The sequence below is a fragment of the Oncorhynchus mykiss genome, chromosome 27 (genome assembly GCF_057628025.1).
Source record: "Oncorhynchus mykiss isolate SJ-2025 chromosome 27, ASM5762802v1, whole genome shotgun sequence".
NCBI lineage: Eukaryota > Metazoa > Chordata > Actinopteri > Salmoniformes > Salmonidae > Oncorhynchus > Oncorhynchus mykiss.
Window position 1 is genome coordinate 10,623,558 of NC_143048.1, and position 25,990 is coordinate 10,649,547.

General features: G+C 43.9%; 1 protein-coding gene across 2 annotated transcripts; it reads left to right on the plus strand.

The window, feature by feature from the left end:
- The first annotated feature begins 4,478 nt into the window (after positions 1-4,478).
- LOC110507489 (nesprin-2) lies at positions 4,479-20,213 on the plus strand. Of its 2 annotated transcripts, XM_021587510.3 has the most exons (12): positions 4,479-4,738; positions 12,621-12,931; positions 13,183-13,333; positions 13,485-13,667; positions 13,791-13,928; positions 14,173-14,367; positions 14,654-14,873; positions 15,066-15,166; positions 15,802-16,065; positions 17,420-17,572; positions 17,799-17,857; positions 18,308-20,213. In XM_021587510.3, exons 2-12 carry the CDS (start codon positions 12,654-12,656, stop codon positions 18,531-18,533), a joined length of 1,968 nt encoding a protein of 655 aa, XP_021443185.2. In that variant the 5' UTR covers positions 4,479-4,738; positions 12,621-12,653; the 3' UTR covers positions 18,534-20,213. The 2 variants fall into 2 exon arrangements, with proteins under 2 accessions (XP_021443185.2, XP_021443186.2); XM_021587511.3 differs by lacking the exon at positions 15,802-16,065 and having other exon boundaries at positions 4,490-4,738.
- The last annotated feature ends 5,777 nt before the right edge of the window (positions 20,214-25,990 follow it).

Below are 25,990 nucleotides of genomic sequence, written 5' to 3' on the forward strand. Positions count from 1 at the left end.
TGTAGCCTAGAAAAGACAGTCGCATGAGTGAGTCTTATGATCTTTCGTATATGTGGGCTACCCAGACTTCCATTTTCAACGTCACAATTATTTTGTGAGCATTCACAGTAGCCTTTTGTTGGCATAGTTATTCATAACCCAGTTATGTGTGGCCTTTGTCTGAAATATGCTGCAATTATCTTTGTAACCAGCTGGTGGTGCCCTTTCCTAAAGACTAAAAATGTGTTTGTTTACTTTGTTGATTAGAAGCGTAAGTAGGGCACGAGCACAATCAATTGAGCAAAGCGAAAACACTTCATGAGACAAGGAAATAATCAACTACCCGATACTAGCACCCGAATCCTAACCACGAACAACGTTTGTGAAATATTGAATCCCCAAATTGTCGTGTTTGAAACCTTCTTTTGATCGGTGGTTTGAGACGGCACATGTCACTGTTTATGCACTGAACGGATCAAGAGTAATGCGCCTAGCCTACTCCATTCCAGTCAATTACTGGAGCCAATCAGAGATGCTTTGTAAAATCCCTACGTAAATAACCGAGTATAGGTTAACGTTTCTATTAGTTTTTTATGTACGCTATTCATATCTGTCCAATAGACTAACATACGATCCGTTTTTTTGTACATAGGAGGCAGGGCATCCTCAATCATGAGGGGATACTATATAGGAATATCAATAATATTTGGGAAATTTGTTTTAAAATCATACTGTATCGTTAGGAATACATTATTTATGACCATTCAGACCTTTGACCAAAGGGTTGTTTATGTTCAAAGAAAGATGTGTCTGTTAGAACTCAGTTATGACACAAGTGTCCATATGATGTTTAGATGGCATATGATCTGTGTAGGTTATATGTAAATCCATGTTTTAGATAAAAGAGGTGTCATCTCAGGCGTGTTAGACTTGCAAAATGAATGTTGACAGTACTGATCGTCAATGTAAAGAAACTCATATGGTCATCAATGAAGGAGATAAGAAACCAAACCATAGCTGGCTCTTTGATGTTAAACCATATGTAAACAATGAACTCTAAATGGGAGCGTATGTATAAAAAACGACATTTCGAATGGAGTGATCTGTCTCCCAGTGGCAGTTGAATGTTTAATGAATGGGATTCTATGGTTAACGTAGTAATTTATGTGGTTACATTGTCTTGACAATTGCAGTATGTAACATTGCACATGCTGCCAAAGAAAAGCATATGACTTCCTTGCATGTGAAACCAGACGTCATTGCACAAACACAATCAGACAGGAGAAAGCATGCCGGGCCTTTGCTACACGGATTCATTATTACTACCGAGTACCCTCGTTTGAAGGTACAACCTCTGACAAAATATTACCCTTCAATGTCAATTTACTTCACCTGACTTCCTCTGCCTGCTGTGAATGATTTGGACAAGCATTCACTTAACAAGACTCAAGTCATCACTCAGCTTCCCTGTCTGCACACACTGAGAGTTGACTATTCTAGAGTTTTGGGCTTTAACCCAGAAATGACCTAATTCTCATAAAGTTAACCTACGTGAAATACAGAAATAAAATGTGCATATTGCACAATATGTTACCATCAGGGCCAATCTCGTTAAACTGAATAATCAAAATACAGGGAGTCTTCTTTCCCGATGAGATATTATGTCCTCTGCACCAATCATTCAGTCATACATAATGTCTGTTTGCGTGGCAAATTAAGAGACATCTTTGGTCAGCGTAAGCATTCCTCCCTGACAAAGCACAACATTGGAATGTTTTTTTTTTTTTTAATCATTGACTCCTCTAAGATTCAATCAGCTAGGATGCTAACCAAGGCTTCTACTTGCCTTGCTCCCGCTAAGTGTAACGCTAAAATATTTACTCTTGGTTGAGATGAAGACCTGAGCTGACAACTGCAGCTTTTTCCCAATGGGAGTAAGACACTCTAAAATGGGGAGGGAGGGTTCATGTTAAAGAGATGTTTTTTTTTTCACAGTGTTTATTACTAGGTTTAATTTGTGGAAATGATATCCTCTTGGGGTTATCGTGATGATGTGACTTGTTAAACTGGCATCTTAAAAACAATCTTAATGCCTGAACAATCGCTTACACACTGTAAATTGTGTCTCACGCCAGTAATAGATAGGCAATGGCTCGAAATGATAGTATTCTTCTCATGTTTTAGCTCTACAAATCAATGGCAATCACTTAATCATAATTTATCTTCAATTCGTCACCATACAGGGAATGTGAATATTATGTGAGTATCGCATCAAGTATGCATGGGAAAGTAGCTCAATTTGCCAGCCCACTTACATAATGATCTTGCTGATCAAAGGATTCAATGTTCCTACCTACTGTCTGTCTAGTGTAGTTCAGGCTATGGGCAGTAGTAGGCAATACACATGCCCCAAAATTATAATACCATCCACAGCCATTACATAACATTCCATGCTTTAGAGAACTCCTATAGATGTGCTAAGTCTAACAAAGGCAGTAGACAAGTCAGTAACAAAAAAGAAGGCTGTGAATTACATTGGAGGGACCAATCAGCATAAACATCAACAGAATAGGGGCACCATTTCATTCTAGGTTAATAGGCCAGACCAGGGACGGACATTTTGTCCATTAGATGTGGCTTTTATTAAAGGCTGTGTCTCCTGGAAGGGCTCTCCATAAATGGAAGGGATCCGCTGTTTGAGTCGCCTTCCTGCTGATGCTGCTGTGAACCCTGTCAGACCTCTGCACTCGGCATGCCTCGCTAAACGACTATCCCACCTACTCTGCCATTGACTGCCTACCTTGCTCACAACCGTGTCCACTTTATAGTACTAACTGTATATTACATATCTCAATGGAATGAATTAAGTTGGCCACAGAAGACCATTCAAACTAGGTTCCTTCCTTGTGTCTCAAATCAGGTAGAAAAAAAAGAGTTAACGCACACCGTCCAGTGAGGGCTGTCATCGTCTTCTGTATTGACTACTGAGATGCCATCTCATTCTCTCTGTGGAGCTCTGATGATGAACTTCCTCCCTGCACTCTGTCTAAAGGAAGCGTGTGGCCTCCTCACCAGTGGCTCTTCTCTTTTGTTTCTCCGGAAAGGCCAATTGGTAAGCCCCCTTCCCACTCCATAGCATAATTAAAACAGAGAGAGAGAGAGAGCATGGAGAGTAAAACCACTCTGATGTATATTTACAGTGTTTTTTGTCATAATTAGCCGATTGGGTAATCCATTCAGAAGTGCTCAGTGAGTTATCTCGCATGCCTTGCCCCTCCCCCATCTCCCCTCTCCCCTTGTTAAAAAGAGATTTGGCGTTAGATTCGGTTGGAGAGTGGGAACGCGGTAAGCATATAATCTCTATCTCTCTCACTCACTCCCCCTGTTTCTACTGAAGCACCAACGAAAACCGTCTGACTGAGCCCTCCTCTAAGACATGAGCTGAGAGAGTGAAGCAATCAATGTAAAAGCCTGAATCTGTCTGTCTCTCTCAATTCAATTCAAGGGGCTTAAGCAAGTGAGGTAGATAATATACAAAAGTGAAATAAACAATGACAATTAACAGTAAACATTACAGTCGCAGAAGTTTCAAAAGAATAAAGACATCACAATCAATCTCTCTGGCATGCTGTGTTCATGCCCCACACTGAGGCTCTGTAGCCTGTATATGTGACTACAGTGAGGGGAATGTTTGCCTTGCCGATGCCCCTCCTTTGTTTCACTGTAATCAACAACAAAGGGACTCCTTGGGGGGGGGGGGGGGGGGGGGGGTGTTGGCTACCTATTAGTACAGTGTGAGTTAATCAGCTGTGCCTTCTCTAATGACACAAATACAATTACAATGCACCCTGAATCTGTATCAATTCTATCTTATTTCACTGTCCCCTAAAACCACAGGATCTACTGTAAATCATGGGGGTTATGAGTCACATCTTTATGCTAGTCACTCCACTATTTCTGGAGGCCTGAGCCAACTAGATTTACCAAGATATTCTCTGTGTTCAAGACAACTGGGGTGAAAATTATAATATACTCATTTTTGTATTGAACCTTTATTTAACTAGGCAAGTCAGTTAAGTTATACTCATATGAGTATAAAATGTTTGCAATTTAGAATTAAAATCTTATACAAGCCACTTCAACCTCTTTTTATACCATCCTTATGTAACTGGCCTACAGTATGCCTTCATTTGAATAATTACATATAAGGGCTAGAAGAGCTGTGCACATGGCCTGTATAATACATGTAAACGTTTGCATTTATTTAAAATGATCCAGACATCTGTCTTTGAATCATATATTTTTTGTATCACAGTTTAACCTTTTGAGTTAAAAAAATAAATCTATAAGAGAAACTTCAATTGAATTGTCCACTGTATTTTTCAGTTATGAAAGAATGGATAAGGCAACATTTTTTGATAGATCCTATTTTTGTCTGGGACACATGCAGGTAGGCGGAAGTTAAATGCAGGTGAGTAGAACGCGAGGGGTGTGGTTTCAAACTACCTGTGACAGGTCAAGTTACCTGCCACATTCATAACGCCGGCGTGCTCATTCGATAGTGGTTACATCTACAAGAGAAAGCAGATCAACTTCACAAATGTCATCCTATGGTTGTTTGTTTAAGTGTGCACAAACGTCCCTCCGCATTTTCGAATAGGTGTTTGTCACATTTAGGCGTTAAGCGAAATGGGGCTTCCAAGTGTCAAGACCTCCCAGCTGTATGAATTCTACCTGTGAATCCAGACGAAATAGAATCGTAAGTTGCCCGTTTGTTTCACTGTCTCAATGCTATTGGTGATTTTTTTTTTGTTGACGTCAGCATAGTTTAAACGTTCGGGTAGGTCTATTAAAATGTACAATTATAACATGTTATTTCATTCACTTTTTGTTTGGCGAGAGACAAAGTGGGTCATTAACAACATTCGAGTTTCGTCAATGTTATTACAAATTCCAAGAGCAGGCAGGAATGGTGTTTATCTCAGGTAGTACTAACATGTAGGCCTAAAGTGTAATTTCCACTGAAATTGTTTTCACAAGGAACCAGTTAATGTCTGGCTGCTGTACTATGAAACTACAGTATGCATGACTCATTTTTACAAGTGAATTCCCTGTCATGCCTTGAGGTTATTACTTTTTGAGGATGTGGCATCAATAACCTTACTGCTGGACCTACAACTCTTAGTGGAACCAAATACTCCTCAGCCATCTAATTTTCACTGAAAATTGTGCTCTTTTTCACAAGGTCTATCACTCCAGTGTTTAGTTGCTAAATTGTAATTATTTTGCCACTATAGTCTAGTTATTGCCTTACCTCCCTAATCTTACCTCATTTCCTCACACTGTATGTAGGTTTTTTCTATTGTGTTATTGACTACGTTTGTTTATCCCATGTGTAACTCTGTTTGTGTCGCACTGCTTTGCTTTATCTTGGCCAGGTCGCAGTTGAAAATGAGAACTTGTTCTCAACTGGCCTACCTGGTTAAATAAAGGTGAAAGAAAAAAAGGTAGAGTACTTTTACACAACAAATTGCACATCGCTTGCGGGCCGATGTCTAAACCTTGTAATGCCAGTGAATAAAGCAAGTTTGTATAGGCCTAATGGGAATAACCGTGTATCTTCACAGCCCTTTGACAGTCCTTTTTTCATTAGTGACCAGCAATTAAATAAAAATGATTCTGCTCCTTTGAGCAGTGCTTGACCTGAAGAAATTGGTGTCGGCTAATTAACTACTGAATCCCTCAGACAAGTGCCAGGCCCTGGACCAGAAAGCTGACAACGGTGCTGTCTGTGAAACGGTGAAACCCAACTCATGATTTTGTGAGCAGATGTCTATCAGGATATCTTAGATAGCTATTTAATTTACTATCCCTGACCTAGAGGTAAAGGGTGTAAGGACATTAATCAGAAGGAGAATTGCAGGCCTTTCTCATTTCGGTATTGATATGATACCCTCTCATCATTGAAGGTTACAGATCTCTTAATCGTGGTCACAAAATGTCCCCTCTTCAGGGGCTCAGCTCCTCAAGAATAGCATCTGGCAGTAGAGTGTCTCTCCAAGCTCCCTACGTGGAGCTGAGAGGGTAAATAAACAGATAAAAGATTTCTGAACTGGATTCGGGGTCGGTTTCATTTACCTGCTGCTCTCCTATAACCAAAACGGTATTGTTTAACAGGGACTCTAAAGTGTTGTGATTTATTTTGGTTTCCGTCCAGACATCCATTTTGATTAAGTCTCTATCTGTCCGTCTATGCCCCTCTTGCAGATGTCCATCGCAGGCCTCTAAATTGTTTCCAGAAAGGTTTTTTTTTTTTTTTTGGCTTTCATTCCAGTCAATTTCCGTTGCATTCATAAGCTTGCTCTTTTAGTTATTTAGCAAAACACATTTCGGTCTGTTAATTTCCCCTGATGTCTAATAAATGAATTGTAGGACACAAGGAACATTGCGAACCACTGAGTCTAATTGAGTGCTCTAGCCCTCTAAGAATTGTTACATTCCCTTATCCTATACGGCATTGTGTGTGGCTGCATGATGGTCAATGATGGAGGAATGTGCTCTGCATTTGGAGAAAGATGACCCCCCCCCCCCCCCCCCCCAAAAAAAAAAAAATATTAATAAAAATAAATATTGTACTCTTCAGTCCTGGGCTCTTGTGTGACTTGGGTTATTCCCTCTCCCTCCTCTTAGCGATAGTATAGCTATGATATCCAGAGCACCAGTTTCCCATGCCTGATCAAGCACAACATTAGATACAGCCCTCATTAAAAGAGATTTTATCTGACACCAAACATAATCTGTGTAACCTAAAGTGTACTTGACCACACAATCTCTTCCTGTTCCCGGCCAGGCCTCTTGTTCCATTGTGTTCACGTAATTTCTCTGTTTTGGGTCTTTGTTGTTTTGTACTCATCACATACTTTAGGCATTTTTATACAGAGACTTAATCTAAAGACTGAGGTATTGCTGTTGGAAACATGGGGTCGGGTTTAACCAACGTAGCATTGCTTCCAAACGCACCTTTTTAGTAAATATTAGTAGGGAAGGCTCAGTAATTCTAGCAGCCTATGAAATATGAGAGAGCTTTTGTAGTCTATTTGATGTTTAACCACTTTTCTATTAGAGTGCAGTAGTTACAAACTAATATTTGTCTTTCAGTCACTGAGGGCTGAATACTACAGTCTCGGTACTACAGTACACAACTCACTCACTCTATCATCCTTTCTCCTATCTGTCCCTCTCTTTCAATCGCTGTTTCTCTCCTTTCTCATTCTGCTTCGCCCTCCATTTTGTCTCTGCCATTTTCTTTCTCGTTCTCACTCAATTAATGCAGAGACTTAGTTGGAGGGTGAAAAAGTTTGAGGGTCACCAGATCTCTCCTCTGGACCTGCTCCTTTCCTCTCCCGCAACTGACTGTGTTAAGTGTTCTGATCTTGGATCAGTTTCGGGGATGACTAACGGTGAGTTTCTCTCCCTGGCTGCCTCTTTCTCTGTGCAGATGGAGGGATAGATCAGGTGTCCCAGGCCTGTCTTCCGCACTCCATCCGGACAGCAGAAAGGCGCATTTGTTCACTTTGAGTCTTTTGTGCTACCGAGACAATGGCCGCAGTCTCTGGGCCATTGGGGTGAGGGGAGTGAGTTTGAGGGGGATGGGTTGGGAGCAGTTGAAGACGTGACGCTGCGCTCCATTTTCTCTGCTACTCACTGGCTGTCCCACTGGATGTCCCCCACGGCTGCTCCTCCTCACTCTGCCCGTGGTATGGCACAGAAGGGAGTGGTCGGACATGCTGCAAAAGAGACGGGCGCTGCAAAAGAGACGGGCACTGTAAACGTGTCGAAAGGCATGCTAACTGTTGGGATGAGAACAGATCAAGGTGTTTTGTTAAGATGTCATTATTTCAGCTATGGTGACGTGCACAGTTGTCACTTTTCACAAATAGTATGTAATGTTTCCAATGGCTCCGTACTTGTTATTTGTTTAATTTTGCCTGCTGTGCCTAGTCCTTTCGACTGAACTGCATTCGCCCTCCGAGTGTTGTTGAAGTACTGAACTAGTTGGCATGGACTAAAAAGTGCTGAAGTCAAAGTTAAGTTTTGTTGAGAAAGACTAACTACGTGGTCACTGGTGGTGATGTAGAGCCCATCTACTAGTATCCAGGCAGATAAATGTGATTCATGCAGCAGTGTGGTGCCTCGGTCTGTTCAGCCCTGAGCCTCTCCTCCGGGCATAGGACCTGCATACCAATAGCTGTTTTTTTTTTGTGGGTTTTTTTCACCATTAGAAGAGGAGAGGAGCTGCCTTCACACACCCGGACAAAGAACGACCTGTCCCAGCTGCTTATAAACTTTGTGTCCACCACAAGTCAGACGGCTAAAGGGATGCAATTGCCAATTAATTATTGTCCCCGAACACTGTCCCAATAAGAACATGTAGCCAGCAGTACGTGACCTGAAGGTTGAGTCAATGTTTAGGCAAATGACAGTTGATACTTTCTGTCAAAGACTGAATAGCAGACTGACTCCGCGGATTAACCTCTTTTCCCTGGTAATGTTCCGGGGGAAATCTATTTGGCTTTTTTTTATACCAGGGAAACAGTGGTGCCCACTTAACTCTTCCGGACACAAGTGTGAAGAAGTGGTTTATCGGCCTCCAAGGCTGAGGGAATTCTTAAAGAGCCTACAGGCTACTTCCACAATCTGGATTTCTATTTAACTGCATAAAAAAAATGGCTGTCATGGAAAAGAACAGTCCTGTGGTAATTTGTTGTGAAGTGTTAAGTCTCCAGGGCATCTCAAGCAAGTTGTTTATGGGACATTTTGATTGACAACACTAGTAATGTGAGCAGATTGGGTTGGCATAACGCAGTGGTAACCATGTGAACCTTGTGTTCCCTGTTTCATGTCACCGTAAGATAAGCAATATTTACTTTTGGGTCATATAATCATCCCTTTCCATTTTTATTGATGTTGTCCATAACTGTATCGCACATGATAGTAGTTCAGACTCCACCGACAGCCTGGTCTCACATCTGCCCTACATAACGTTTTTCCTGGCAGTCTCTGTGACCTATGGACTTCAGTTTAGTCATTAGTTGTGGGCATGTCACTGTCTGACAGGTTGGCTCAAATGGAGAGTTTCTCACGTCTTTGTGCCACACAAATGAACAAACTGAGAACCACGTAAGAAGTTTGCCAAGAGTTCAAACTTGATAGTGAAATCTCTGCACTGACTAAAGAACTTCTGCAATCCTGACTGTTCCTCAAGAGGATCTGAAAGGAATACTAAGTTTAGACAGTTGGGTCGATGGACTCTCACAAGTGGGATTGCAGATTGCCAGTGATGTGTGTTGGAAACATCCTCCACACTGTTCTACTTCCCCTGGAAGGAGCTGTCATTCCTTTCACATGGCAACATGCCTTCTGCCCTGAAGCATGGCAACATGGAAATTAGTTATGAATGACAATGAGAAGACTGCATCAAAAAGTATCCTCCGTAGCTAATGAATGCAAAAAATACATTTTTAAATCTGTGGTATTCAAATGTTTTTTTTTTCTCGCAGGGAGCCCATATTTTTCTCCCAATAATTATTTGCGACCCCACCCAAAATTGAATGACAAATTTACATTTTTACATCAACAAATGACCATCAATTCATTACATCAAAATGAAAGAAACCAATAAATACAATTATCTTTCTCAAAAACATTTTGTTGTCCCATACAATGATCTGTACTCGTAAGGTTTTGTTTTTGGTAACGCCACTGAAGTTCCCCCGTGATGCTACTAGGGGTCACGACCCCGACTTTGAATATCACTGCTCTAAATGGTATTTAGATAAATGTTAGTCTTTTTGCCAATCTTTTCTGTTTTATAATTCACGATTTAAAGATCTGACAGCCTCAGAAACCTGTGCCCACTCTGAAACGTTCTCACAGGCTGCTGCCCAATGTGCCATCAATCACTGAATAAAAGCGAGAGAAAGAAGGGAAGAGAAACTATTATACTTTACTATACTGTAGAGATGACAGACAAAACCAGGATTAAACAGCCCGGGCCTACAACCAGGATTAAACAGACCGGGCCTACAACCAGGATTAAACAGACCGGGCCTACAACCAGGATTAAACAGACCGGTCTGCATGAATCTAATCAAATGTTATTGGTCACATGCAGATGTTATTACGAGTGTAGTGAAATGCTTGTTCTTCTAGTTCCGACAGTGCAGCAATATCTAACATGTAATCTAACAATTACACAACTACTTAATACACACACATCTAAGTAAAGGATAGGCAAGATTATCTAAAATTCAGTGTGTATATACATATGACATGAGTAATGCAAGATATGTAAACATTATTAAAATGACTAGTGATCCATTTATTAAAGTGGCCAATGATTTCAAGTCTGTATGTTGGCAGCAAGCCTCTGTGTTAGTGATGGCTGTTTAACAGTCTGATGGCCTTGAGATAGAAGCTGTTTTTCAGGTTCTCGGTCTCAGCTTTGATGCACCTGTACTGACCTCAACTTCTGGATGATAGCGGGGTGAACAGGCAGTGGCTCGGGTGGTTGTTGTCTTTGATCTTTTTGGCCTACCTGTGACATCGGGTGTTGTAGGGGTCCTGGAGGGCAGGTAGTTTGCCCCCCGTGATGCGTTGTGTAGACCGCGCCACCCTCTGGAGAGCCTTGCGCTTGTGGGCGGTGCAGTTGCTGTACCAGGCGGTGATGCAGCCCGACAGGATGCTCTCAATTGTGCATCTGTAAAAGTTTTAGGTGACAAGCAACATTTCTTCAGACTCCTGAGGTTGAAGAGGCGCTATTGCGCCTTCTTCACCACACTGTCTGTGGGTGGACCATTTGAGTTTGTCCGTGATATGTACGCCGAGGAACTTAACTCTCCACCTTCTCCACTGCTGTCCTGTCGATGTGGATAGGTGGGTGCTCCCTCTGCTGTTTCATGAGGTCCACGATCATCTCCAATGTTTTGTTGACATTGAGGTTGGTTTGCAGACACTATACTCAGTGCCCTCACCACCTCCCTGTAGGCTCTCGTTGTTGGTAATCAGGCCTACAACTGTTGTCGTCTGCAAACTTGATGTTTGAGTTGGAGGCGTGTATGGCCACGCTGTCATGGGTGAACAGGGAGTACAGGAACGGGCTGAGCACGCACCCTTGTGGGGCCCCAGTGTTAAGGATCAGTGAAGTGGATGTGTTTCCTACAGTCACCACTTGGGGGCGGCCTGTCAGGAAGTCCAAGACCCAATTGCACAGGGCAGGGTTGAGACCCAGGGCCTCTAGCTTAATGATGAGCTTGGAGGTTACTATGGTGTTAAATTCTGAGCTATAGTCAATGAACAGCATTCTTACATAGGTATTCCTCTTGTCCAGATGGGGTAGAGGAGTGTGCAGTGCGATTGCATCGTCTGGATCTATTGGGGCGGTAAGCAAAATGAAGCGGGTCTCGGGTGTCAGGTAAGGTAGAGGTGATCTGATCCTTAACTAGACTCAGCACTTCATGATGACAGAAGTGCATGATAGTCCTTTAGTTCTCTTGCCTTTTTGGGTTGCGGAACAGTGGCGGCCATATTGAAGCATGTCCGTCGGCCACAGAGGAGAGACCAGAGTCCTTGGTAGCGGGCCGCGTCGGTGGCACTGTATTTTCCTCAAAGCTGGCAAAGAAGGTGTTTAGTTTGTCTGTAAGCAAGACGTTGGTGTCCGTGACGTGGCTGGTTTTTGTTTGTAAACCCTGCCACATACATTGAATTGCGACTCCACTTTTCTGCTGACATTTCACTTGTTCGATTGCCTTGCGGAGAGAATAACTACACTGTTTGTATTCTGCCATAATCCCAGTCACATTTCCATGGTTAAATGCGGTGGCTCACGCTTTCAGTTTTGCATGAATGCCACCATCCATCCACGGTTTCTGGGTAGGTTTTAATAGTCACGGTGGGTACAACATCTCCTATGCACTGACCAGACAAGTGCATGTTTCAGACTGGTTTAATTACACACCCTCATCTTTTGTTGTATTATTTTCTAGAGGCAGGCAGAAATGGTTAATGTCAACATCGACGGGACTGAAAGACTACTCTTTTACTGTTTTTAGTTTCCTAACCAACAGTCTGTAATGTGAAAACGTCCTCTGTTTTCAGCTCCTAACCCCTTTTTTAGAATGGTCTGAAGTGTGGGACTGCTGAGTCATAATTCATAAGAGGGATTGCTACTACAAAACGATTAGATGGCCCAGAAAATTACTTCTTGACCATTCGGGTAGTTGCCACACTTTGGGAGAGGCATTCAGCTACGCACCATCTACGCTGTCTCTCTCAATTCCTGGGTAGTCATTCAGAACTCTGTTTGTAATTACTTCTATGAATAACCCGGATGGGTTAACTCAGGTGCTCACCCAACACAGTGCTCCAAGACATCCAACCCTTGATTTATAGTTTCTTCAAAGATCGCACCTTTTTACGGAGTGCATTGAAAGCATGTAGGTTCCATCTGATAACATACTATAGACATTGTTACACGTTCGTGTGAAAAATGCTTTCAAATTAATTGCATTGGGTATATGTGTTGTGATTGTTCCCTCATTTCGGAGTGTTGTAATGCAGCGACACTTTCCCACCCCAAACAGGTGGAGCTGCCCAGGTGACAGGTGGAGCCCAAGATGCATGTGGAGGTGCAACTCCCAGCTGGTAGTCATGGACACCATTGTCCCTGCAGCATTGGAAGTGACATAATGTCGGAGGAGGATGAACGTCGAGTCGCTACCCAGTCTGTGAACAGCCCCTTGGGATTGGACCTGATCCTAGAGCACACTGAGCCCCTACTTTCTGAGTCCCATTTCCTTCCTCTTCTAGATATCGGTGAGGAGCCCCAAGACTGTCTGCCACTGGGAAGCTGCTTGATCCAAGATGGAAGCCTGTCTCTGGATGGATGTGTCCAGTAAGTGTGTATCAGAAAAGTCCCCTTTCTTAACTCAACACATTTGTTTTCTCATCCCCTATGGGGTTTTCTCATGTGTATTTGCTGACTTGAAGGATTAAGACCTAATTAACGTGGACAGTTAATTAATGGATAGTAGATTATATTGATCTACGGGGTGATTCTGCAGTCTCTCCTAGCAGTGAACCATACTACCCTAATCAATGTGCTTTTCTGTTTACCAGTCTGGCCTTTGTTTTTATCTCACAAAGGCTGGAAAGAAAATGGGTGCTATGGCATGAGTTCATGAAGGAGTGCTCCTCTCTCGGCGACTGGCTCCAATTGGCTGAGAAGTCTGCCGACTCCCCGAGATCTGCCAATGTGCTCTTTGTTACTGCCAAGGAGGAGCTCAAGAAATTTGAGGTAAAAGTGACCAGATCAGGCTGTCTAATGGCCGTCTAAAGCCCCATGTTGGTGGTGTTATTACGGCACTGTTTTGTTCACCTGTATAATAGAACAGACAGAACAACAAGTCTCTATCTAAACCCCCAGTTGTTGTGCTCTCCCCTCCCAGAGCCTGAGGACCCAGGCTGGGGCTCGGTTAGTGCAGCTGGACAGTCTGACCCTTAGGAACAGGACCCTGACCAGGCTCTTTGATGGGGCCATGCGGTCACGCCTGCTGGGCATGGCCAAGGACTGTGGTCAGCGCTGGGACCGCCTACACGGAACCGTTGAGAGTGTCTGCCGCAGACTCAAGGTAGAAGGCACAAGATGTCTAAGGCAGTGTATATAGGGGACATTTATTTTTTGCGCTACATCCAATTCCCCCCCGCTTCACATGCTCTCTTTCCTACCCTGTCTTCTCCTGCACCTCCCCCAGCACCGTGTGTCCCAGCGGGAGGAGTTTGAGGGCCAGAGGGAGGAGATGGCTGTGTGGCTTGCTGACATGGACCTTAGGCTGACCGAGGTGGAACACTTCTCTGGAAGGGACACCTGTGACAAGATGCGGGAGCTGCAGGTAAAGGACATGGCCTGGGACTGTACTGGACAGGACTGACCAGCTAAGTAATCTGACTACGTAATCAGCGGTCCTCACTTGTGCCTAACATAATTTTGCGTCTGCTTTACCTGGTAATTTATCTGTAATTCCCATTAACTGTCCCTGACTTGCTGCTACCAGATGCCAGTACCAGGCCTCTCCCCTGGTAAATGTCTCCTCTCTGATTTGACTGTGCTGTGTGTGTGTGTGTGTGTGACCTCAGACCTTCCAGGAGGCAGTGGGGGAGAATGCGAGGCGTCTGAACTGTCTCCTGGAGCGGGGTGAGGCGCTAATCCAGAGGAGCGAGCCAGAGGACGCCCAAGACATCGAGGCGGGGCTGCAGGAGCTGCTGCTCTACTGTGCCCAAGTATTTGAGGGAGTGGGCCGTCTGCACACACGCCTGCTCAGCATGAGACTGGTATGGTCTGCTTAACCTGTATCTTTAACTGCACCTGCCACTCTAAGACCCTGCTCTTCTAAGCTTCTGTCCGCTGTTCTGAAAGGCATATATGGTTTACAGGAAGCTAGTGAAGAAAAGCGAGGTGGTTTTTGGGTTGTGAAATGTCAATTTCTCTCTTGGCTCTGATCTGCTGTTGCAGGCCAAACACCGAGAACAACTCTACCAGTAGTGTGTTTTTATAGCTTCCTTATCGTTATTACCTTCCGCTTATACCTCCTCCTTTGCTCCCTCCTCCCTATGTCAGGTGTATGAGGATGACTGGGTACTGACTCAAGCCTCTGACTCCGGCTGTCCATCTGAGATCCTGTTGGAGCAGGATGGTGTGTTTGAGAAGAGCAGCGCCCCAGACCAGCGGAACCCCCCCAACCTGGACCACATGGTGCTGGAGTGGGACCCCTCCGTCGACATCGGGGGCCCCGTCTCCCAATACGACGCTGACTTGTCATATTTCAGCGCCCACACAGGTAGGCAATGAAACAATTTACAATGGATTAAAATTAAAAGTTAATGAAGCTTCTAGAATAATCCACATGTTCTATCCTCAAACATTGGGATACCATTGGAACATTTTTAAGTGATTGACGCTGTCGTTGTTTCCGATGTGCGTCGGTGAGGCTTGGCACCAGATTTGAGGTGTGCTTGTGTCGTTCAAACAGGTCGAGAGAAGCCATTGGCCAGAGATGGTGTGAAGAGGCAGAGTTACCTCAGCTCCATAGGCTCTCAGTCTGATCTAAATAACAGCGCAGCAGAGGACATGGTGAGTAGCTCCTCCTACTGATCTGTATTCTGGCTCTTCGCTCGGCCACTGTTCCCTTAGGCTCAGAGGCAGGTCAACATGTTTTTGCAAAATTATCAGGAATGTAAACTTATGTTCAACCGGCAAAAGAATTTGGTGTATACTGAAGTATGTGCAGCCGCCTGTCAGGGTGAAACAAATGATCCATTGAAATTATGATGAGTCACAATGTTGTTGTTCAATTTGATTAACAAGGAGTTATTGTGTGTGTGTGTGTGTGTGTGTGTGTGCGAGAGGTGGAAAATGTGTGTGTGTTAGAGTGAAAGCAATCTTAGTGCTCTGTTTCTAGTTAACCCTAAAGCCAATACTTCCATTATCATCGGTGTCAGTAGGGAGAAGTTTTGTTTTGCTGGTGAGACTAATATAATGCTGATTGTGTTGCACTGCTGTTGAACTCAAACCAAAACCCATTGGAATTAATAGTGGAAGATACATTAGTGTAGGACTGATTTTTAGCATCTGATTAAGCCAGCAATATAAAGACATCAAAGCCTCTGAGGATTTTGCATATTAAAGCAGAAAACCTCAATGAAATGTGTTAGTTCATTCCAGGTAAAATTACACAATCTATCCTCACTTGTGGCTGGTGTTTCCAGAGTCTGGAGAGGTTTGAGTATGCAGGTCCAGAGGTGTTCTCACCTCCCACAACCCAGAGTGTCAGAGATGACAGACCTCTACTCTCTGGCCGCTGGACGACCTCCACGCCCGATGGACCCTCCCCGGAGCCTGTGACCTTTGACCCTGCTCGCATCAGCGCTTGGCTGGGACAGACGCGTGGCCACACCGTCCCCACTAGGGTCCTTTCGGTCCAACAGCACAGAGCCTACTCCAAGGCTGTCCAGACCGACAGTACTGGGAAGGTATGCCTTAAACCCAGTAAAACTCCTCTGCCTTTTTAAGACTGATCTAGTGTCCCCTCTGACCCATATCTCCTCCAAATTAGAATTCATTGTCGTCTCAGTTAATTGGTGGAAATAATGACTTAGACAGAAACCCTCTGATCCTTTGAGGACATTGACTTTGCCCACACCCAAAAAATTTTAGCCTCTGCAGTCAAACGAGTAAAGTTGGAGGAATGAGCTGCTAGCAACAGTAGCCTTCATTGAGCGGCGTACTGCATCACGTGAGAATCTTCACGTGTGTGTGTAGCTTTCTGGAACGGCTGAGAAGATGTGCCTTGGAGCCTCCAAGACTGCTGACCTTCCACACTGATTAGATTCTGCTTATGTTCCTCTTTACCAGCATTGGTCCAGAGGGGCATGTATAGTGAGACATACACACAAAGGTGTTTGGTTCTATGCAGACCAACTTTGTGGAAAAGGCTCACTTTTTTAAATAAAAAAATAAATACAAATTATACTGTGATGAGCTCTAGGAATCGACTTTCCTTTTCAATATTTGCAGAAATGCATGGAGAATTCGGTGGCATCACGACCAAAGTGAATATCCATAGACTCATCCACACTTTTGTGTTTTGTGTCATTGCATGCAGCTTTAAATTCATTGCCCACTATTTTGGAAGTGTCACCGCCTACAAAGAGTATCTTATACCTCGTCTCACTCGTAAACAAAACAATAAAATTGAGATTTATAAATATATCGGTGTAGCAGAGGCCACGTTTTAAGTGTCACCAGAACAGAAACAGCCCAGGAACATTTCCCTTCTGTTTTTTTTTTGTGGAGGGTGCTTTTTACTTTCTAATTAAGCTGTCTGAAGCCCAGCCTGACTAAAGCATTCTGTTCGCCAGAGGGGGACACGTCCATAAGAAAGTGAATCGCTGTGCTGATGGAAAGCCTGATTTCACTGCAAAGCCTCAAACCTTGCAGAGGAAACTTTTCCAATTCAAAGGGGTTCTTGTAATTTCTTTGCGCTCGTGGCTTAATTGGCAGCTTTACAAGGACGGCGGAACGCTCTAGCGTTAACTGGATTTTTTTTATGTCTGTTGTAATTGCAGACGAGCGAATAAAGACACACCATAGGCCACGAGCGGTCGTCAGAACCCAGTGAGTGGATAGAGGCGCTGGTGGTTTGGTCCCATGAGAGAGAGGGGGAGGGGGGGGGGGGGTGGGTGGGGGGGTGGGTGCACGGGAACCTCATTGGACCACGTCTCGACGTCTCTTTTCATTTACAATTGGCCTTTGTTGCATAGAAACACTGCATGTAGAATGAGTCTAGCCTGTGCCGTAACCCAAACTGCTGTTGCTGTGTGTCAGTGTGCTTGTTGCTCTGAGGGAAGCCACAGTCTTGGGGACATTGCTGTTCAGACACACGCCCAGAAGCTGTGCTTGGCCGCCTGCAATTCACAGTCATGTGACCTCCAGCTCCAGTCTGATACGATGACTTGTAGACTTCAATCAAACCCACAGGTAACAGTATCACATTATTTATGAAGATGGCAGGTTGTATGCATGCAGATCACACTAAAAGTAAAAACCTTTGCCAGCTGCCTTGTAAAATGTTGTATAGGCCTACAGAGCAGAGGCCAAAATGAATGCATCCCCTGTCGGGGGGGGTGTGTGTGTGTGTGTGTGTGCGCACACACACACACACACACACAGTCCCTCTCTGTTGATTCCCCTGTTTATCTGCCAGTCTCCAGAGGAAGAGCTGCACTGCAATGCCTCATGGGAGGTGGTCCATAGTGAGCAACTGTGAGTAAAGTGGTATTCACGTGTAAATTTTGGCTGCCTTTAAACAGGAAGACCAATTCTGATCTTTTGACCAATCAGATCTTTTGCCAATAATTGTGCAAAAGATCAGCATTGGTCTTCCTGTGTAAACGTAGCCTATATGTTTTAATATTCAATGCTTTGGTTAAACTTATATTACTGTACTATCATAGTTTTTACTTATTATACGTAGATACACTCAAATAGGCTTAACTTTCATAACTACAACACTGCAAGTACCCGTCGTGACATTTGATATTCCACTCAATACCAATTAGAAGATGATAGCAAATCTCACTCCATGTGATTTTATAGACATTAAAAACAGCACACACTCCCAGTCCCCAAGGTCAATAACAACCCCTGACTTCAACGATGCTGAGACTTTGTAATTCTATCATGCTCCTTCTATCCATTTCCCTCCTCCTCTAGGCCAAATGAGTGCCCTGACAGACAAACCCAGTGCAGCTCGTGGCCCCTGGGGGCACTAAAGACTCTGAGGAGCCCAGTGTTCCTGGTCATCCTGCTGGCTGTGTTCCTAGCCCTGCTGGTCTGGCCCACAACACTCTTCATGGACCCAGAGTGCCACCGCTCCAACTCCCTTGCCCGCACCTTCCAACTGGCCCTGAGCTACGTCAACGGGCCCCCGCCAACATGAGGGACAAAAGTGTCCCAGAAGGTGGTCACATTAAATCCGTGGTGAGCCCTGAACACACCTTATTCAGGGGGGACAGTCCCAGAAAGCCTTTCCATTTCAAAACCATGAGTAAGGCATTAACAAGGAGGCCGTATGAGAAATGAGAGAAATTAAGAACTATTAGGCCCAATAAAAATGTGGCCTTGGTATTTATTATCTGAATCCCTCCACCAGCCTGCTGGCAGAAGTAGCTCATGACTTAATAGGCCTCATTTTATAACGCTCTCTAATGGCATTCATAATGTCTTACTATGCCAGGGTAGCACTTTAGTTGATTGGTCTGTCATGATGGATTTGTAACTTATTTATGTGGTGATTATAATCTATATGGACGACTTAATGACAGCAAATACTTTGAGCAATTCTCTTTTGGGCATTTGAAATGATCTGTATATCAATATTTATTATGTCAAAGCTAGAGAGAGCTTTCGATTTATTCTGCACTCTATATTGCAAGAGCTTGGGACTATTGGTTCGATCTGCATTTTTGTCCAAATTGAGTTATTGATCAAGCCTTGTTCTGTTCAATGTTCTCTACCCATATAGTACTCAACACCCCAATCTTGTTAAATTCAAAAGAATATCAGACAAACATTGCTGACACCTTTCAAACCATTGAGGGTTTGGAACTTTGAAGCCAATTATCTCAGAATCATCTATTTGCAGGTAATCGTTAGTCCCAAGCTCTCCATTTCACATGGGGTTTCCTCAAATGAATAATACTGAATGCCCGAGTTCGGATTTACTAGGGCGACTTGCAGAGATAACCCATTTGTAGGTCAATGGGATAGGTGACCTGGTTAATGCACTTAGGATAAATTAGCACTCCTTTTGTGCTGCCGCTGTGGGTGAGACCTTGTTTGCATGTGCGTGGGTCGTTCGTATATACTCAATGAATTTCTTTTACATCTGCTGCGACGCCAACGGGGTCCAGCTGGAAAACAATCAGGCAAAAGGCAACTCATCTGAGGCCAGTGAAGACCGTGTAAGCCTCTAAACATACTGTATGTGTTATGTAATGGTTTATGGCTATGTTTTTGACATAGTGGATGCAATCCTGGATCTCATCCGTATGTCACAGGTGGTTAGAGCGTTGGACTAGTAACCGGAAGGTTGCGAGTTCAAACCCCCGAGCTGACAAGGTACAAATCTGTCGTTCTGCCCCTGAACAGGCAGTTAACCCACTGTTCCCAGGCCGTCATTGAAAATAAGAATTTGTTCTTAACTGACTTGCCTGGTTAAATAAAGGTGTAAAAAAAAAAAAAAAAAAAAATATATGTCAGTCTTAAGAAGTGAATGGATCAAAACTCCATAATATTATGTGAGGTACATGCAGCTCATCTGAAAATGTTGGAATATGTCTGCCTTATGCTTGTAGGTGTGTGTGTTTGTTTGTGGGGGAGTGTTTGCACAGAGTTTTGATTCTTGTCCATCCAGTGTGTATCAGCGTGGAAATGTAGCGAAGTGTAACTAATCAGATTTCTTCAAATCAGATTCCTCAGCTTCTTGCATTTTCATGGATGATTTTTAAACTTCCCCTTTATACAGTAAAAGATTCCTGTTTTTGTTTTTTGTTTTTTTTTATATATGTGGAGTTCAAGATCTGTACATGCGTCATGAAATTAAAGAACAGTGTGAACAGAGGAGTATAGATCTATTTTTCTTCTACTATGGAATGTGTGTGTGTGTGTGTGTGTGTGTGTGTGGAATGGTATGTCGTGTGATTCTGATTTTTGCCATAGTGCGACGGCCTGTAAGTATCTGGGCTAGTGGGTGAACTGAAAGGGGGTTTTGTGCTGGTGCATGCAAAAAATGCACCCAGGAATGTTATAAATTCAATTAGTACGCAAATGAGTGAAGGTCGGAAGAATTTCCAGATGACCTGTCCATGGCTGGCCAGTGAAAGTGAATTCTGATGCATAGGGTCAGGGAATCAGGATTGTGTGGCTAAAGAGGAGACATAGTCTTGATTAACAGGGCCACTCAGTTCACCCATGCTAATGAGGCAAATTGTGATGTTTTCAATCTATGCTTTTTGGTTGTTTTGTCCTGTTTTCCTAATGACTAGTAGAGGGGGAGTCGATTATAGAGAGCAAATTGCTGGTTTGTGTGTTTGGCACAACTGTTAACAACATAATTTAGGACCTGTGTAAAGACGGAAGGGCACGGCACGCTAGATTGGACTCTGGACCGAGATATACTGCCGGGGATCTGGTGCCACCGGCCATATGACTGTAAAAACGGAACAAGTAAATGCTGCTATTATCCCTTGAAGGACAAGCATTGCGGGCCCAGTGGAGAAACGGGTGTCTGCTGAGTAAATGAGACTTGTCCCCCGAGACATTCTGAGTAAACAGACCTTTCCAGCTGACTTCTAAGGCACTGACACTGATGTACCATTTGCACAGCAAGTGTGCGTACTGTAAAAGCCAGTGTGAAGAATGTCTGCATTATTCCCCTGGATTTGTCCCTGAATCCTTCTCTAACTGTACAGTACTGGCCAATGTTTTTAGGCCAATCTAGTAAAAACTGAGATGAAAGGAACTTTATTTTTTTTTCTCTGTGGATATGGTTCTCTGCAGCAAAGTGATTTGTTTTGCTATATTCCTGCTAAAGCACCAGCAGTATATTTCAGAGCCTATGAAATAAATAAATATATAAGTATGAGCTAGCATGACTCACGTTAGTTACCATCGCCAACTGAGTTTTGAGACGGCTCCTGAGAAGGACTGCAATGATCAGGCTAACTATTTGAAGTTTGGACTCCAGAAGGAGCAACTGACCTTGCAGAAAGAAAGTGCATAGACAGACAGTACTACAAGTCTCTACGCTCAATAGAAGCCTTGCCTGAAGTGTTCCCACTATATATCACAGGTTATACAGTATCTTACCTCAACTTAAGAGAAGCAAAAAAATGTATGTTATTGTGAAGCTGCTCTTGTGAATAAGCTGGCCAAAATTCCAACAGAGCTCTAACAAGGAGGCATTGTTAGCACTGTCAATAAGAAAAACAAGTTAATTGAATCACAACACAAACCAAACTGCACAAGCCATTGGGCTTCCTGAGTTGAAATCCTTTACTTTACTCCATCCTTTGCCTTGAATTTTATGTCTGATTTAAATTGTCAGCTATAAAAGTATCAACTTTCTCATATCACATATTTAATATTTGCATATTTGTCAGAGTATGTCTACATGTAAAAAAAAAAAAACAATATGGAGGGGAGGGAGTGTTGTCATGCTGGCTCACTTGGCTAGTTGTCAGGATATTTAGTGAGTAACTCCTTCATCCTGCTTTCTGCACTACACACAATGGTGGACAAAAAGTACTCAATTGTCATACTTGAGTAAAAGTAAAGATGCCTTAATAGAAAATGAATCAAAAGTGAAAGTCATCCAGTAAAATTACTTGAGTAAGTCTAAAAGTATGTGGTTTTATATATACTTAAGTATCAAAAGTAAAAGTACAAATTGAAAATTCCTTTAAGCAAACCAGATGGCACAATTTTCTTTTTAATTTATGGATAGCCAGGGTCACACTCCAACACTCAGACATAATTTGCAAACAAAGCATTTGTGTTTAGTGAGTCTGCCAGATCAGAGGCAGTATGGATGACCAGGGATTTTCTCTTGGTAAGGGTGCGAATTGGACCATTTTCTGTCCTGCAAAGTGGAGACAGAATGGCGGCAGGGTAGCCTAGTGGTTAGAGCGTTAGACTAGTAACCTGAACAGGCAGTTAACCCACTGTTCCCAGACCGTCATTGAAAAGAAGAATTTGTTCTTAAAGTACTTTACACTACTGGTTACAACTAAGCTAATGAAAATGTCAAGTGTTGGAGGAATACACACATGTTGACCTCCTGGGATTTAGGGCACAGGGTTCACATGTTCCCCACCTGTGGAAAGAGGTTTTTCACATCCACTAGGGTTGGCAGAGGGATTGACTAACAAAATGGTGTTTCACAGTTGTGTAGCTCTGTTGTTCCATAGGTATTCTGTGACCGGTCCCCTACCCTATGTCACAATGGCTAAATCCATGGTTGTTCCCCATCGCATCTCTGCCCTCAGCCTAGCACTGGTGGGGGGAGATAGCATGCAGCTAATCAACAGAATGGATCACCATTGGCCAGGGCCCCACATCACACCCCTCCCATCCAACCCTCAGCGGGAGGCTGGCACAACAACAGCCATGATTGAGATTGACAGGTTGTGCACACATAAAGAGATTATAGGGAAATCCCTGGGAAGGCATCACTTCAGGACAGGATTGTTGTGGTATTGGGTGGCTATGACAGCTGCAACGTCAAAGTCTCCCATGCATGAGCAGTGGCGTCAACGTGGCCTCTGCTGTGAGCGACACAACCAGTCGGCACATCTAGAAAGGTCAGCTTTCTGTGCTGTGTGTGTGTGTGGACCGTTCCCTGGACATCCAGATGAAGTATCTAAATGCATTGTGAACACCGATGCGGGGAGACGTGCCCATAAGACACCTACAGGTGGTGGTGGATGGACGTGTGAAGACACAGTCAGGGCATCCATTTTGGTGCGGATGAACTCTGAAGTGGCCGTTGGTTGAGGTATGGGATGATAGTCTATGGTTTAACCAATCATTGGTTTGTCTGGTTATGGGAAGGTTGATTGGGATGGTCTGACAACGCAGAGGAAGCAAACCACCTCCCTCATTTGGATAGATAACCAGAGGTGTGTTCCATATTTGCCTCATCAGTGAATCACAGTACATCAGCGGGTCCATCAGTCAACATTGTCAAACAGTCATGTACTCCATTGCTTCCTCCCTGCTCTCGATGAGCACTGAATTCAGATGATAAAAAATAATAAAGCATTCCACATATTTTCCTCCAGGGCAGGAACTGCAAAAAAAAAAAGAGGTACCATGGCCCGTCACGATCTGTTTCAGAGGAGAGTGTGGCTCAAACCTAATTACACAGATTAATGTACCGTGGAAAGTGCCATTACCTAAATGGACCCAAAAAGAGAGTGGAGGACTCCGCACATCAAAACCCAAACATTTTCGGTCTAAATGCTAATGGATGCCTCAAATCGGCCAGATGAAAAAACATATCTTTGCACTGCCTTGCTCTCTCCTAAGATGGATACGATTTTGAGCACTCTTTCATTCCAGTGCCTAGGCTACTTCAGTTGACAATGACTGTTAGCCCAGATAAATTCCCCCTTCCCTATCGCCTCCACTCTGTTGTAATTCGTCTGAATGGATGTCTTGTGAGAAATATTCGGAGGCTGACCGAGGCATGCATCAAAGCACAGGCATTGAAAAGTACCCCCCCCCCCCCTCCTCTTTTTAACCCTGACTCCTCCTCCATGGTCTTCCCATTGTTCGTCATTGTTTCTGCAGTCCACATTGATTAAATGGAAGGCTTAATCCTTCTAACACCATACTTTTATAGATAGTGATGTCGGCCTATTGTAAATCTATTTGCAGTAAATGAAGGGGCTGCAGATGCAATTAGATTGGCTGCCAGCGCATCCGAGCCAGTGTGTTTACGGCTGGGTGTCAGAGCACGTGCTGGTCATCAGGCTGCAGAAACCGGCTTCTTAAAATAAGACCTTGTCACCCTGGACAAGAGACCGGGAAATGGAGTTGACAGGAAGTGTGAGCCTGACATACATGCACACGCTGTCGCCTGGCATTAGTGAGGCTTCACTTAAATGTGTTCACACTGAAATCCCTCCGCTTGGGGGACATTTGTTTTTATGTTTCAGTCCCTGTAGGGACTCTGCTGTCTGCTGGCTGTGGGATGTCTGGGTCTGAGAGCAGACAGACATCCGATACAGAATGCCAAAAACTAAAGCCATTACTTTAACACTGTTCAAAGCTCCCATCCCTTGTAGGTTGGAACTTAATTTGTACTGACTGTTATGGTGACAAGTGGCCTAGCGGTTAAGAGCTTTAGGCCAGTAACCGAAATGTTGATGGTTCGAATCCCTGAGCTGACTAGGTGAAAAATCTGTCGGTGTGCCATTGAGTGAGGCACTTAACCCTAATTACTCCTGTAAATCACTCTGGATAAGAGTGTCTGCTAAATGACTGAAATGTAGTGGTGCATCTGAATGGGTGTTATTTATGATCAAGCCCTTGAATGGAAAATATGTCATTACCTTACACACACGTCACCAGAGGCGGCAAGAGCCTCTCCAGGCACAGACAGCTTTCCCTCTGCCTGTCTGCGACATCCAAATGACATTGGGATTTGCTCACTCGGATAGCGGCTGAAAATAATGTATTCTCTGATTGGATCAGCCAGTGATGGAGGGGAAGGAATGATGAAATATTTCAGGCACGTTGGCTCCAACCTGCCTAAGCTGGTCAGAGGCATAGGAGAGCCAGCAGTTCTAGCGGGTGATCCCACACAAAAGACAAACACCCCACTCTGGAGATAAATGACCACCCCAAAAAGAACAGCTAACTGAGGGCTACTGGGAAGAGCCCACTGTGTATTGTTGTTGAGGAAGCATAGATGGTAGAAACTCCACCTACTGTAACAGAGGTGCCATCCTCCACCCTACCAAGCCATGCCCACCAAATTATTTATTGTGCCAAACTTTGGTAACATTCTGAATTCCCGCTTCAGCTAATGTCTGCACCTTTCTTAAACCCTTTGATGCAACATCCCATATAAGGAGAGGATTTCACATGGAGCCATGCATGACACGGGGCTAGCTCGGCTGCACCATGCCCCCTGTGCCCTTAAACATTAAATGGATGCCTTGCTGACTCAAAGCCAGCAGTGTAGCCTAGCCTGCACAGATAGACATGCTGGCATCCTCCACAAGGAAATGAAGGCTCAGGGAACGAAAGAGACCAAGTCCTCGCAGATGTACTGTCTTATAAAATATGAATCACGCAGCAATGCTTTTCCAGTGTAGCGCACAATTTACTCTATCCAGGGGACAAATGTTGTCCAATATGAAAATGGACAGGCACAGACAGATATGATGGCATCCATACAGACTGCCTGAGCCCACGGCACAATGTTCCACTGCATCCTCCCTTTGCTCTGGCGCCCCAGGCCCACTGATGGAATTTTTGTGATGGGCTATTTCTCTCCATACACCTTAATTTGTCTTCTGTGTTGCTGTCTCACTGTGTGGCAAGCAAATGGCCACTTGGCTCTCCAACATGGCTGAACAATGCTGATTGGTGAGGCGAAGGCGGATACATCGTGTGGAATCAAGAGATGGTTTCCAGAAGAAGAAAAATCATGTAATTAAAGGGCTTTTCCTCTGTGTATTTAATTGGTGGTGGACATTGTGATTGATTAAATGAATTTACTTTCCAATGGACAGTTCATCCACTTGAGGTGTCAATTGTTCTTCATGTGCTTGAAGGGCCATTGTTCCCAAGTCACATGAGTTCAAGACTAAGATACAAAGCAAC

Coding starts and splice junctions, on each gene's coding strand:
- LOC110507489 (XM_021587510.3), top strand. CDS start 12,654: ATGCATGTGGAGGTGCAACTCCCAGCTGGTAGTCATGGACACCATTGT. Junction 14,874..15,065: donor ATATTTCAGCGCCCACACAG/GTAGGCAATGAA, acceptor TCGTTCAAACAG/GTCGAGAGAAGCCATTGGCC. Junction 16,066..17,419: donor AGACCGACAGTACTGGGAAG/GTATGCCTTAAA, acceptor GCTGTGTGTCAG/TGTGCTTGTTGCTCTGAGGG.